Source organism: Oryza brachyantha, chromosome 3 (genome assembly GCF_000231095.2).
Source record: "Oryza brachyantha chromosome 3, ObraRS2, whole genome shotgun sequence".
Lineage (NCBI taxonomy): Eukaryota > Viridiplantae > Streptophyta > Magnoliopsida > Poales > Poaceae > Oryza > Oryza brachyantha.
The window spans coordinates 8,069,752-8,081,985 of NC_023165.2; the positions used below are offsets into that span (position 1 = coordinate 8,069,752).

General features: G+C 38.9%; 1 protein-coding gene across 1 annotated transcript; it reads right to left on the reverse strand.

Annotated features, from left to right (window-relative positions):
• Nucleotides 1-4,997: 4,997 nt before the first annotated feature.
• LOC102718722 (arginine biosynthesis bifunctional protein ArgJ, chloroplastic) lies at nt 4,998-9,625 on the reverse strand. The gene is made up of 16 exons (XM_006649800.3): nt 9,349-9,625; nt 9,084-9,207; nt 8,756-8,829; nt 8,593-8,637; nt 8,441-8,491; nt 8,291-8,359; nt 7,787-7,845; nt 7,617-7,686; nt 7,451-7,531; nt 7,263-7,349; nt 6,904-7,026; nt 6,596-6,658; nt 6,334-6,411; nt 6,089-6,234; nt 5,907-5,977; nt 4,998-5,360 (listed from the first exon to the last, which is right to left on the reverse strand). The coding sequence occupies exons 1-16, from the start codon at nt 9,520-9,522 to the stop codon at nt 5,278-5,280; spliced, it is 1,398 nt and encodes a 465-aa protein (XP_006649863.1). The 5' UTR covers nt 9,523-9,625; the 3' UTR covers nt 4,998-5,277.
• Nucleotides 9,626-12,234: the final 2,609 nt, after the last annotated feature.

Sequence of the window (12,234 nt, forward strand, 5' to 3'; positions counted from 1 at the left end):
ATTGCCAAGGTTTTAAGTTCGTTAGAGATTCTACTATCTGTTGAACAACTCACAAGGAATCAGGTCTGAGCTAACCCTTTGCTCTGGAGATAACACAAATGTATCGCTGTTATCACTAGTGTCATTTATGTCCTTGTGATGGTCAAATATAACCTTCACAAACTTTCCCTGACATATCACACTTGGATTTCTTAGCTAATCCTTTGCGAGGTTTGATTCTACAAGTTGATTTTTTATGGGCTTGCGTGCAAAAAAGAACATCATTCTATGGCTTTTTCCCGCCATACTCCCTCAATCATTATGCTTTACATATTGTCTGATAGTTAGAACGATGTTTTGAGTGCTCGAGCCCACATCCCTATTTTTCTAGAGCGAGGGTCCAACCCCCTGTTATGCAGGTTTGTTATTCTTAGGGTAGAGTACTCCCATACAGTTGGACATGTCACCCACGAGCCATCAATCTATGTATGGGTGCTTTATGGGTACCATGAAGTTTGCAAAGCTTGGGTTATTGCCTATGAATGGTAGAATACCACTTTAGGTTTATAGGAGGGTGAATAGAAAATTCACAAACTTAATACAATACAAGTTGAAAGTCAGGATCATATATTCTGATTTGGTTAGAATTTCCTATGTGTGTATCAGATTTTCATTATGTATAGCAGCATCATGACAAACCAAGCAGACAAGCTAGATCTGGAGGCATCACACCATATAAGCATAATCAACAACTAATTGTTTGGGGCAACTAACAAGATACGTTAATCTAGGAGAAAATGCACAAGGTAGATAGATATTGTTGAGGTTTTAAGTCCTTTAGGGATTCTATTATTGTTGAACAACTCATAAAGAATCAGGTCTTAGCTAACCCTTTGCTCTTGAGATAACACAAATGTATCGGTTTTGTCACTAGTGTCATTTATATCCTTGCGAGGGTCAGATCTAACCTTCACAAACTTTCCTTGACATATCGCACTTGGATCTCTTAGCTAACCATTTGCTCTCGAGATAACACAAATGTATTGTTTTTATCACCAGTGTCATTTATGTCCTTGCGAGGGTCGGATCTAACATTCACAAACTTTTCTTGACATATCACACTTGGATCGGTGGCTCAAGGGTGACACCAAGCCGTCTAAGAATCTTTAACCTCCAAGAGTATAGACGCAACATGAGCTCCTTGGTGTTGGGAAGTAGTGCTAAAAAACCAAACCAAGAACGCACCAAGCACAAGATCTCCTAGAACCATCTCACTCACACAAAGCCACGTCAAGTAGATTGAGAGAGTAGAAGGTTGGCGAGCAAGGCTTGAAATGAATCTTAAGATACTCAACCAAAGGGCACAAAATTGTTCATCGCGTTCAACAACTATAGCCTGTGGATAGGGAGTGGCTTTTTATAGGCCGTCACCCAGATTTGGCTATTGAAGGCCAAGATTTCTCATATCACATATCTCAATGTTGTCATCGAAATTTTCAACCAGTTTGAGAAAACACTCCAACATAATCTAAGGTACATCGCATACGATATGTTTGTATGTATATTTAAATTTTTGATACTTTCTCAAACAGACATGCTTGCAACCACTTCGAAAGTTTTTATTAGCATATTATAAATTTTGATATTTTTCTGAATCGAAACAATTATAATCCTATGGGACATTTCAATACACATACATATTTTTTGATATCTTTCTCAATGGTAATAGATCCACCCGGCCACTTTGGATACTCTGATGAACATATCGTATTTTTTGATATTTTTTCTCGATGGAACCATACACTAACCATTTTAGATATTTCCTCATGTTGAAGAAGGCATAAATTGGAGCAAATCAAATAAACACCTTTTGAAAAAGTTTGAAACTCAAAATTTCAACCCTGGGTTTTAAAGTTGCATCCTTATGTTGACGTCGAAAAAGTGATCCAACATGTCACACACGTAGACCTAGGAGTCAATCTTAGACAGCTCCAGTGTAGGACCTAAATTCTTAGAAGGTACGCGCAAGGCTAGATTAGGACTGTCTCGGTTCGGTCCAATCTTCTAATATGGTTGCGCGATTGCTAGTTATCGTATCAGTTTTAACTTAGATCACTTTCGTGTTCCAAATTCTGGTGTTAACACCTTCTTTATAGTATACATTTTCCTGTGACCGGAAGTATACCAATTAAATTTACCATATCCTTTTGCCATGCATTCTTCTTGTTTTACTTCTATTTTCCCAAAACCACAATCTTCACAACAATGGTGAAAATTGTTCTACACATTTTCAACAAAGATCGTTAGTCTTTCTTAATCATATGTCATTAATCCCCAAAATGACCAGGGGCCTAGATGGATTTTCGCAATACAATACCCATATACATGCCACATAACAATGCGCCCAATCCCCACATGTATCAATGGATCAATGTCATCTAATTGAATTGTGCCACATGTATAACAACAATTCCCAAGGCTACCTCACACTCATGTGGGATCACAAAAGCCCTTGTGGGTAATGCTACCACAAGAAGTAACATCATTTGTAATATTTATATCGCTAGGCAATGCTTTTTACGTTTAATGTCATTTCAAAATGTTTTTATATGAAACCTTGCAATTATGTTGTACATCGATACCCCGTTGCAGCACGCAAGGTGGTATCTAGTATCCTACATACTAGCTAGAACAAAAACTCAATATACATTGAGCCACACCATCTAGGAACCAATAGTCTTTGGAACCACTTCACACTTTCACCACAGCCAATCCATACGTCATGCACATTTACACCCATGTAGGCCCTGTTCCATTTCTCAGTTAAAACCCAGATTCTCTTGTTTTTCCCGCACATGTTTTCCGAACTGCTAAACAATGTGGATTTTGCGAAAATTTTATATAGAAAAGTTAGTTCAAAAATCATATCAATCCACTTTTTAAGTTTTTAGCTAATAATTGATTAATCATATACTAATTTGTTGCTATGTTTTATGCATTGGTTACTTAACCCACAGAAGAACAGGGTCATAGTGTTTTTAATGTGATACAACTCAATAACATTGAGCCACATCACCTAGAAAAATAACACCCATTGGATTTCTCTAATTCTTGATCATAAACATCCATATTATCATTTAGACATTACAAGTACATGATTTACACATTGTTTCTTCGAGCTTTCTTAGAAATATTTCTAAATTCCTTCATGCAATGCAACATAGGGTATTTGCTAGTTAAGAAAATATTGCTAAGCCAACCCGTTCCATTTCTGATGTGACCAAGCCTTTGATTGATACAACCATTTGCTCATATCAAGATCAAGATGCTGAAGCGCTGGAATCCGATTCGGCCACCCGCTACACTGCTGACTTCAAACGGCTGCCAAATATGCATACGAGCTCCAGGATCCATGACTACTTGATGGAAAGATCTTGGAGTCATCTTTCCAACGGATCCAGCCTCATCGTCAAATTCCACCTCGTTTGGCAGCAAGCACAAAAACAAGTTGTTGCGTCACCTATATTGGGCCAGTGGGCTTGTAACTTCGTTTGGGACCCCGACCCAAGAGGGGCCCAAGTGGAGTGCGCCCCAATCTGATGGAGCACGACCCTAGGGTACCCTTGGTCATCCTTCCACCCTGATAAATAGCTAGGTACCCCTTCAGGGTTTCGGTGGGGTTTTGTTAGATTAAAGTTTAGCCATTGCTACTTGCTTATAGTGCGCATGCCGGCTAGACCGTCTATCTGCTTGTTCTTCGAAACCCCAACTTATCATTTGTATTCAATTCCTATTTACAATATTATATTGTTTTTATTTTGTTCTTACTTGTTTCTTCGATTTGCTAGCAGGAATAATGTTGATTTGCACTGGCAAGATCAACAACCCAAGGAGAGGTGTATTGATCGCTAAGGCGCAATACAACGTCTTGTACGGTTATAGTTAGATCGTCAACGTTTCTTCCACATCGTAGTTATCATAACTCACTGAAAGATCGGGTCAGCCCAGTGCACATCAATTTCAGATAATGTGGTTAGCATGGTCATTACAATGCTTAAAAACCATGTGGTTAGCATGGTCCTTACAATGCTTATAAAACCTTTATTATTTAACCTTAGATGATTGCCATACACTAATTTAATCTTACGTGATAACCATAAACTATTTTAGAGTTTTATGAGCACACAAAAATCAGTAATGAGAACTGTAGCATCTTACAATCGTAGAACAATTTGGCATGGAACAAAGGTCGAGCCATGTCCATGCATGGGCCACTCTTATAAACTAATACCATGATTCATACATAGGGCTGAGAAAGAGCCGATGGCAAACAAGGCTTCGAGGTTTCATTTTCCTCATAAAAGCTCCCATCGATATTCAAAATCCCCATCTAATCATGTTATCCAATGTGTAAAAACTTGAACTGTAAATATTCCATCTGAATATTCTTAGTTGATCGCATCAATATATTGGGTCTGTTTGAGGGAGCTTCTAGTAGCGGCAACTTCTCACAGAATCTTCAGACGTCTAAAACCGTCCCAAACAACACTCAACTTGTGAAGCTAGGAAACCCAACTTTTACAGGTTTTGAAAAGCTAGTTTCTCACTAGCTGCTTCTCATAATTTAAAGCTTCACGAACAGATCCATTATCTCTTTAAAACGTAATTCTCATTCGGATCATGATCATGAATTATAACACACCATCTAATTAGGTCCGTGTTCTCTTTCTGCCACGTGTACTGTAACAGCGAATCAACAAGCAACACGTTAATCCTGAACCTAGACTAATTATTAAACCTCCTCTTTTCGCTTATGCTTATAAATAAAAAATTTTAAATTTAGAGTTGATTTAAAAGTTTTTTTTGTTTTTTTTTCAAATTTTGTTTTCAAATCGTTAAAAACAAGTATATAAAATTTTTATTTATAAATTATTTTTTGTTTGCAAATATGATGTTTCTTTTTTTTTCCGAAAAAACCAAACGATGGCCCTTTTCTTCCCCAAAGACATGAGAAACATAGATGATACTCAAATTTGCAAATAACGTATAAACTTTATTCGGCGTGCACCAAACCTCCCCATTGTCGTAATAAATTAGAATCAAGTCACATGACAAACGACTTCCTTCTTGTCCCATAACATTCTTTCGCATCATTGCACTTACAAAAGAATGCAGAACCAACCAATTGGTACAACACATGCGCGTTTCAATATGATACAAATCGGTAAGACGCGTAGCTGTATCCAAACAGCACTCCATTTCCATCCAACAGAGACCGTTCTTCATAGAATGTAACTTTCATGTCGTGTATTCCGCATTTATTTCGACATACTTATAACTTAAATCACATCCCCAGGCCTTTCCACTTCCTTCTCCCCTCCCTGACACGTAAACACAAATTAACATTAACATGCATGATATGCCAATCTCACATATTGTCATACAAGACAATGATAAATAAAGCATCTGGCTAGACAAATGCATGAAGCCAATAGAAGTACTCCGATTCAGTGCAAATATATGCTGAATGCAAGGGGGCACAGTTGTGAGGTGTGAACCAACAGCTATGTCTGTTCATGCAAGAAAACAATTGGGTAATGCATAATCTTAGGTTCCCTAAAACAAATCTACTTTCTTCAAATCTACTTCGGTGATAGCAATTGTTGAACTTTTCTGCAGCTAAAGATGCCGCACGCCCGCACGAAACAGGAAATCAACAAATAAAGAAAGGAGACTGCTAATCAAATGCATCAAGCCAATAAAATTACTCCCATTCAATGCAAATATACGCTGATGCAAAGGGTATAGTGGTGAACCAACAGCTTTCGAAAGAACGATGCAACCAGAACTCAGAAGTCCATGACTAACATTATGACAACAAGAACATACTACAGATTCAGTTACACAACAAGAAGTTGAATGCTTACCAACTGATACATCGATGTTCACTGTACCATGGATGTCTCCAGCATCTTTCAGATACTTGCTGGCCGCAGATCTACAAAATAGTAGGTATTTTAAATTCTATAGTAAGATACACCCAAACTACTATTAATTCAAAACCGTCAATAAAAAAATTGTATTTCTATGTTGTCAAGGCTTCTTTGACCTGTCAAAAGGGAGGGGTTGGCCATTTTTCATCAGTGGAGTATCTCCAAGGCAAATATCAAGCTGGTCTGCATCAAACTGAATGCCTGAATAGCCGACAGAACAAGCAATACGTCCCCAGTTTGGGTCTCTTCCAAATACAGCGGCCTGATAAAAAAGTAATGTAGACTCATGTTTTTTGGTAATGAGTGAAAAAAATAGAGGTGACAATCCTCAGTGATATTTTGTTGGTAAAATATATCATACTTTAACCAGGGAGGAAGATGCTACCGAACGAGCAATTTTAGCTGCTTCAACCTCATTATTGGCACCAGTTACAGTAACCTAAGGGAATGGGCACTTTAGAAGCTTGTGTCACATCAGAAAAATTAAGAAATAAATTTCGATATGATGAATGCGATAGTTGCTAGATAACTCGGTGTATATCAGAAGTCAATTGCTCAGTTGTCATCCTAAAAGAAAATATTGTGCTGATGATGCAAAGTGAATGAAGTGGTAAGAACTTAACCTCAATTAAGCATGTTGCTCCCTCACCATCCCATGCTATGGATTTTGCAAGACCTTGCATTACCTACAGGAAATGAATAGGTCAGCATCCTTCTCCTTGACAAGTATAGTTTGCTGTGAATAAAATACATCAAAACTCTGCTACCAAGAAGAAAATAAGATTCATATTGGTCCATCATATGGGAAGTTAATAAAAGAGTAATCTGATCAGTCTATAGTAAAGTGCATTTTTCAATATAAAATATGGAGACAAGAACATGGAGCTTGGAGTTGTATGAAAAGGAAAAGATTGGGGGAAGTGAAACTTACAGCATCAAGGCATGCTTGGAACTGTTGAGCTTCAGTGCTATCATGAGTAAGAATACTGGATAAACCAGATAATCCACTAGCCATAGCAATAACACAGTCATTGGTACTTGTGTCACCATCCACCTTAAAAATTATGACATAAACAATCAAGATTTTGACCTACTAGTTTCAACATCTAACAACGATACCATTTAGAGGATGAATCATACTCGTTAGACTTCCATAATACAAGCAAAACTAAACTCAATGCAACAAAAGAGCTTTACATGCTCTAATGTCCAGTGCATCTAGCTATTTTCCAGGTTGAGTAAATGATAACATGCTAATTAACACGAGAGGAGCAGTTTATCAGTACTCACTGTGATTTGGTTGAAGCTTCTACTCACTGATGTTCGGACCATTTCTCTCCAAACATCACTGCTTACTTGAGCGTCAGTTGTTAAAACCTGTAAGAAAAGGTATATAATGAAGCTTCATACATGCCTTAAAAAAAGATCAACGAAGGAGTAGAACAGGGTATGGAAAATTAGATGGATACAGAACTTACACCAAGCATGGTTGCCATATTTGGATGAATCATTCCAGAACCTTTGGCCATTCCTCCTATCTTGATTGGCACTCCTCCAATCTAACTTTGCGATAAAAAATATGATGAGGACAACAATAATGCCATACCAAATAAAACCTGATGAGAACAATGAAAGAAGTCGAACCTCTGTCTGTACAGCAATGCTCTTGCTAACAAGGTCTGTAGTTGTGATGGCCACAGCTGCAGAATTTGCGCTGTGACAGAGGGGCAGGGTCAATATGTTAGATGCAGTCATATAGAAATGCCACCTGCAGGCTGCAGATGCATTTTACAAGCAATGCATGTTAACTGTACCCCTGAATGGATGAAGACAGTGAGCCCACAAGTCTAGGAAGTGAATTTACAAGTGCCTCCTGTATTGTCAAAATCCAAGCATCAGCTGAAACTGTACTAAGGTCTTGTTTAGTTCCCAATTTTTTTTCCAAAAACATCACATCGAATCTTTGGACACCTAAATAAATCATTAAACATAGATAAACCAAAAAACTAATTGCATAGTTACGGAAGAAATCTTGAGACGAATCTTTTGAGCCTAATTAGTCCATGATTAGCCATAAGTGCTACAGTAACCAACATGTGCTAATGACGGATTAATTAGGCTCAAAAGATTCGTCTCGTAATTTCTAGGCTAGCCGTGAAATTCGTTTTTTCATTCGTGTCCGAAAACCCCTTCCGACATCCGGTCAAACATTTGACGTGACACTTCTCCCAAAAATTTTCTCAATCTAAACACCACCTAAGTCAGACTACTAGTGTGTATAGTCACCAAACCATATTTTGCTCGTGATAGCACTGTACCTTCTTTATTCTCTGACCAATAACACCAGTGGACTGGATCAGTATGTCATTTGTGCTCACATTAAGAAGCTGCAACACTGATAGCCAGTTAGAAAAAAAGGCAACATCGATGCCTGGCCCTTTTTAGGCATCCAATCAGCAGGTAAGTACCTTGGCAACAGCATCTGCACTATCCACTGCATCCTGATATCCTGCATCTCCCTGATGACAAATTATATAGAGAAATATATCAATACTAGTCACAGTTTTTTCGAATACAGTTCAGAACCAGCAGAATGGATACAGTGGTGAGAAAGACTTACGGTTGCTGCATTTGCTTGGCCAGCATTAATTAACACAGCTCGAGCCTAGAAAACAATACACTAAAAATATGAAATTGCTCAATGAATTATTACCCCCATTTGTTCAGAAAATAAAGTTTTCCCTTTTTTATCCATAAGACAAGATGAGGCGACATTAACTTACTGTTTTTGATGAACTAAGGACACGCTTACAATACAAAACTGGTGCAGCAGCAACAACATTTGTAGTAAAAGCTCCTGAAAAGATCCCAACAGGACAAGAACTAAGCCTAACTGACAGATTTCGTGGCATTGCACAAGTCAATACACCGATGCAACTCAAAATTCAGAACAACAAAATATTGACAGTCGTTCATCCTAATTAGCACACATTGATACACATTCTGTGGTTTTTAACAGTTGATGAGGAATCAAAAACGAGAAGTGAAAAAGTCTGAAGAAACTATGCTGCTACAAGTGAACTGAAGTGTTGGTAAACTGGTTAGCCTTACCCGCGACAGTGGCGTCGACGTCACAAGCGACCAGCGCCAGGTCGGGCTTCTCTCCCTTGGCGCGCAGCCCGCCATAGATTCCCGCCGCCTTGAACCCCTTCGCCGCCGTGACGCCGCCTTCCACCTGTACCCCGCAGCCAGCCAGCAACCAGATTCATCAGCCTACATAGAAACCCACCGCGCAACGCACTCGCACCTGCTCCGACGCGCCGTCACCAAGCAGCGTGCCGGAAACGCGACCGAAAAAAGAAAACCACCCGCGCACCTGCTTCCACGGGCCGTCGGGGAGGAGGATCGGCGCCGCGGAGACAAACCCCTCGGTGGACGCCGCGGCGGCGCAGACCACCCTGCCTGGAGGCGGGGAGCTCATCCGGAAGGAGGATCGGCGGTGCGGCAGCGGCGCACGTGGGTGGAGGAGAAGGAGAGAAGGGGGCGGCATCGCCGCCGGCTGTCTGGCTGCGGCGGCCGGCGGGAGGGAGGCGTCGACGGCGCAGTGGCAGGTGGGAGGTGGCAGTGGCGCAAGTGGGAGGCGGGCCGGGGTTTTTTTTTTTTTTTTCCTTTTTTATGTTTGGGATGAACCGGTGAGGCCTGCAGGCGGCTAGCGGGTGGGACCCATGGGTTGGTGGCCTGGATGAGGGCGGGTGGGCCGTGGGCCGTGGACTCGTGCGCAGTCAAATAGTGTTTTTCTTTTGCAAAAATAATGTTATTTAAAAGGGTAACTGCCAAGCGTTTTTATCGGGGAGAAGCAGCAACATGTGCATATAAAAATAACTGATTTTTTTTCCCCAGATGTGTGTCAAAAACTTCTGAATTCTTAGTTTTCAACATAATAAAATTTGTATTTTAGAATGTTACAAACTTCTCTAGAGAAAAGAATTATATTGTAATCAAATTTATGATGCCTTAAGAGCATGGTTAAAGACATGTCTTCAAAACCATAGAAGAGACCGACCTAAATAATTTGAGTAAATTTCACAAGACCACACATATTATGGTCTAAATTTCAAAAATGAACACAAGTACCATGACATGTGGCATGTAACCCGTCTATTATGGTTCAAGAATTTCACGAACTCATTCTGTTAAAAAGTCTAATTTAATTTAATATTATAGAAAAAATGATTAATGTTACATGGCTTGTATCTGATGTACCAAATAACTTGTAAAATTTATATGATCCCTTAAACATGCAATGTCTACATCTACAAGAAACGTGCAAATATAACTTTTGTTGCACCGGGCTCGGTATTCCATCAGTGTTTTATCTTGGTGCTCTATCTTTTATATGTTGGACCAAAAAATAACTTATTGCCACCAATTTATTACAACAAAAAATAATTCGTAGTAATATATTATACTATCATAATGATAATTTTTCTGTGGCAAATAACTATATTTTGTTGCAACGATTTATGATCGTGGTTTTATTCAGTATTTTTGCTATGATAAGAAATGAGATATCGCCCAAAAGAATATTACTATTGCAAAAAAAAATGTTCTATCGCCATAATTTTAATTTATGTGGCAATTTGTATAGTACATGGTATTTTTCACTATTTTCTATTGCCACGATTAACAAATTCGTTGCAACAAAAAAATTTATCATCTCATAATTTAAATTATTGTTTTCATATGGACACTAATTAGGATACATTTTGTATGAAATTTAGAGCTCCGCAACTTAAACTTTTCATTTAAAATTTTTTAAATACTCAAATTCATGATTCAAATCTCAGATAGGAAAGCTCAAATAGAATGATATGCATTTTTAAACAAGATTGATACGTAGTTGGTAAAGGATAGCGCGCGTGAGGGAGAAATCTTGGATTCGAATCCTATGCATAACAAAAATATTAAAGGAAAATAGTTAGGATGACAAATTAATATTGAAATATTTATTTTGGTACATAGAACTAATGCCACATATGGAGTGGTGGCAATAGTTATCTATTGCAACGATGTGAAGTGTTGCAATATATTTTTTTGCCACATCCATTTCGTGGCAATATCAAAATTTGTTACAACTAAATAAAAATCAGTGCAATAACCTATTGCTACGCTATTTATTGCCATGGCTAGCAACGATTTTAAGATTGTGGCAACATGTACCTATTGGCACGATTTTAGCATTGATGCTACGATTTTTTTCATGGTGATAACTTATTTTTCTAGTAGTGTCCACATATGCCCACGTGCTGACGTGCATGCATTTCGCCCTGGGTTGTTGTTACAACAATCCCCACAAGGGGGAGTAAAGTGCAATTAAGGTGTAGAGTAACCACCAATAAGGCATGTCGAATGGTAAATCTTATAACTTGTTCAGTAGCAACAATGTCCCATCAACCGCTACCTAAGAAGGAGCTATGGTTTAAGGTGATATGACAACTGCATGCGTTGGGAGGTGGTGAGGCCTAGAGCTATCTGGGACGCCACCCCACTTGTCTTCACAACGTGGTGCAATATGGAAAGGAACAACTGTCCGTCATGGCCAGCAGGGATCCTTGCTTTGCGCATATGTCGATAGCATTTAGGGTGTACTAGACGGGTGTCACGGACAAAATGACTAACCAATCCAGGGCCCTGCTTCCGAGCATCTGGGGTATGTCAACGACGACAACAAGATTAGAAAAAAATATGAATGGGATGGTGGCACCAGATTAATTAGCTTGTGAAAATTCTATGTTACCTCCCTTTGGGTGATGATAACTCTGTAAGGTCCCCTTAGAAATATAAGAGGAGATATCAATCTTTATGAAAAGGAGAGGCAAGAAGGATTGTGCGCCATGCACTTCACCTCCATATAGTCAAAAAATGAGTGCAGTATTATGCGATCGTGTGGCTCGAACCTATATAAATCATCGAGTTTATTTTGTTCTAGAGGATTGAACCTACTCACCGCCTGACCGAACCTTCCAAGGGGAGTTTATACACTTCCTCATTGTAAGAGTCTCGTACTCCGACAATAGCAATAGGCTATGACCTAACTAAACATATGTGAATGGAGATAAATAACAAAGAATGAGCATAAGATCATTGACTTTTATGTAAGAGCCAGCTCTACATATAAATCCAACGTAAATGCATTAAATACACAAGAAAGATAAATAGATAGAGATAAACATTATATCCAACTTTATGGCTGATCTAATAT

Coding starts and splice junctions, on each gene's coding strand:
- LOC102718722 (XM_006649800.3), bottom strand. CDS start 9,522: ATGCCGCCCCCTTCTCTCCTTCTCCTCCACCCACGTGCGCCGCTGCCG. Junction 9,208..9,348: donor CCGACGGCCCGTGGAAGCAG/GTGCGCGGGTGG, acceptor TGCGGGGTACAG/GTGGAAGGCGGCGTCACGGC. Junction 7,027..7,262: donor GAAGCTTCAACCAAATCACA/GTGAGTACTGAT, acceptor ATAATTTTTAAG/GTGGATGGTGACACAAGTAC.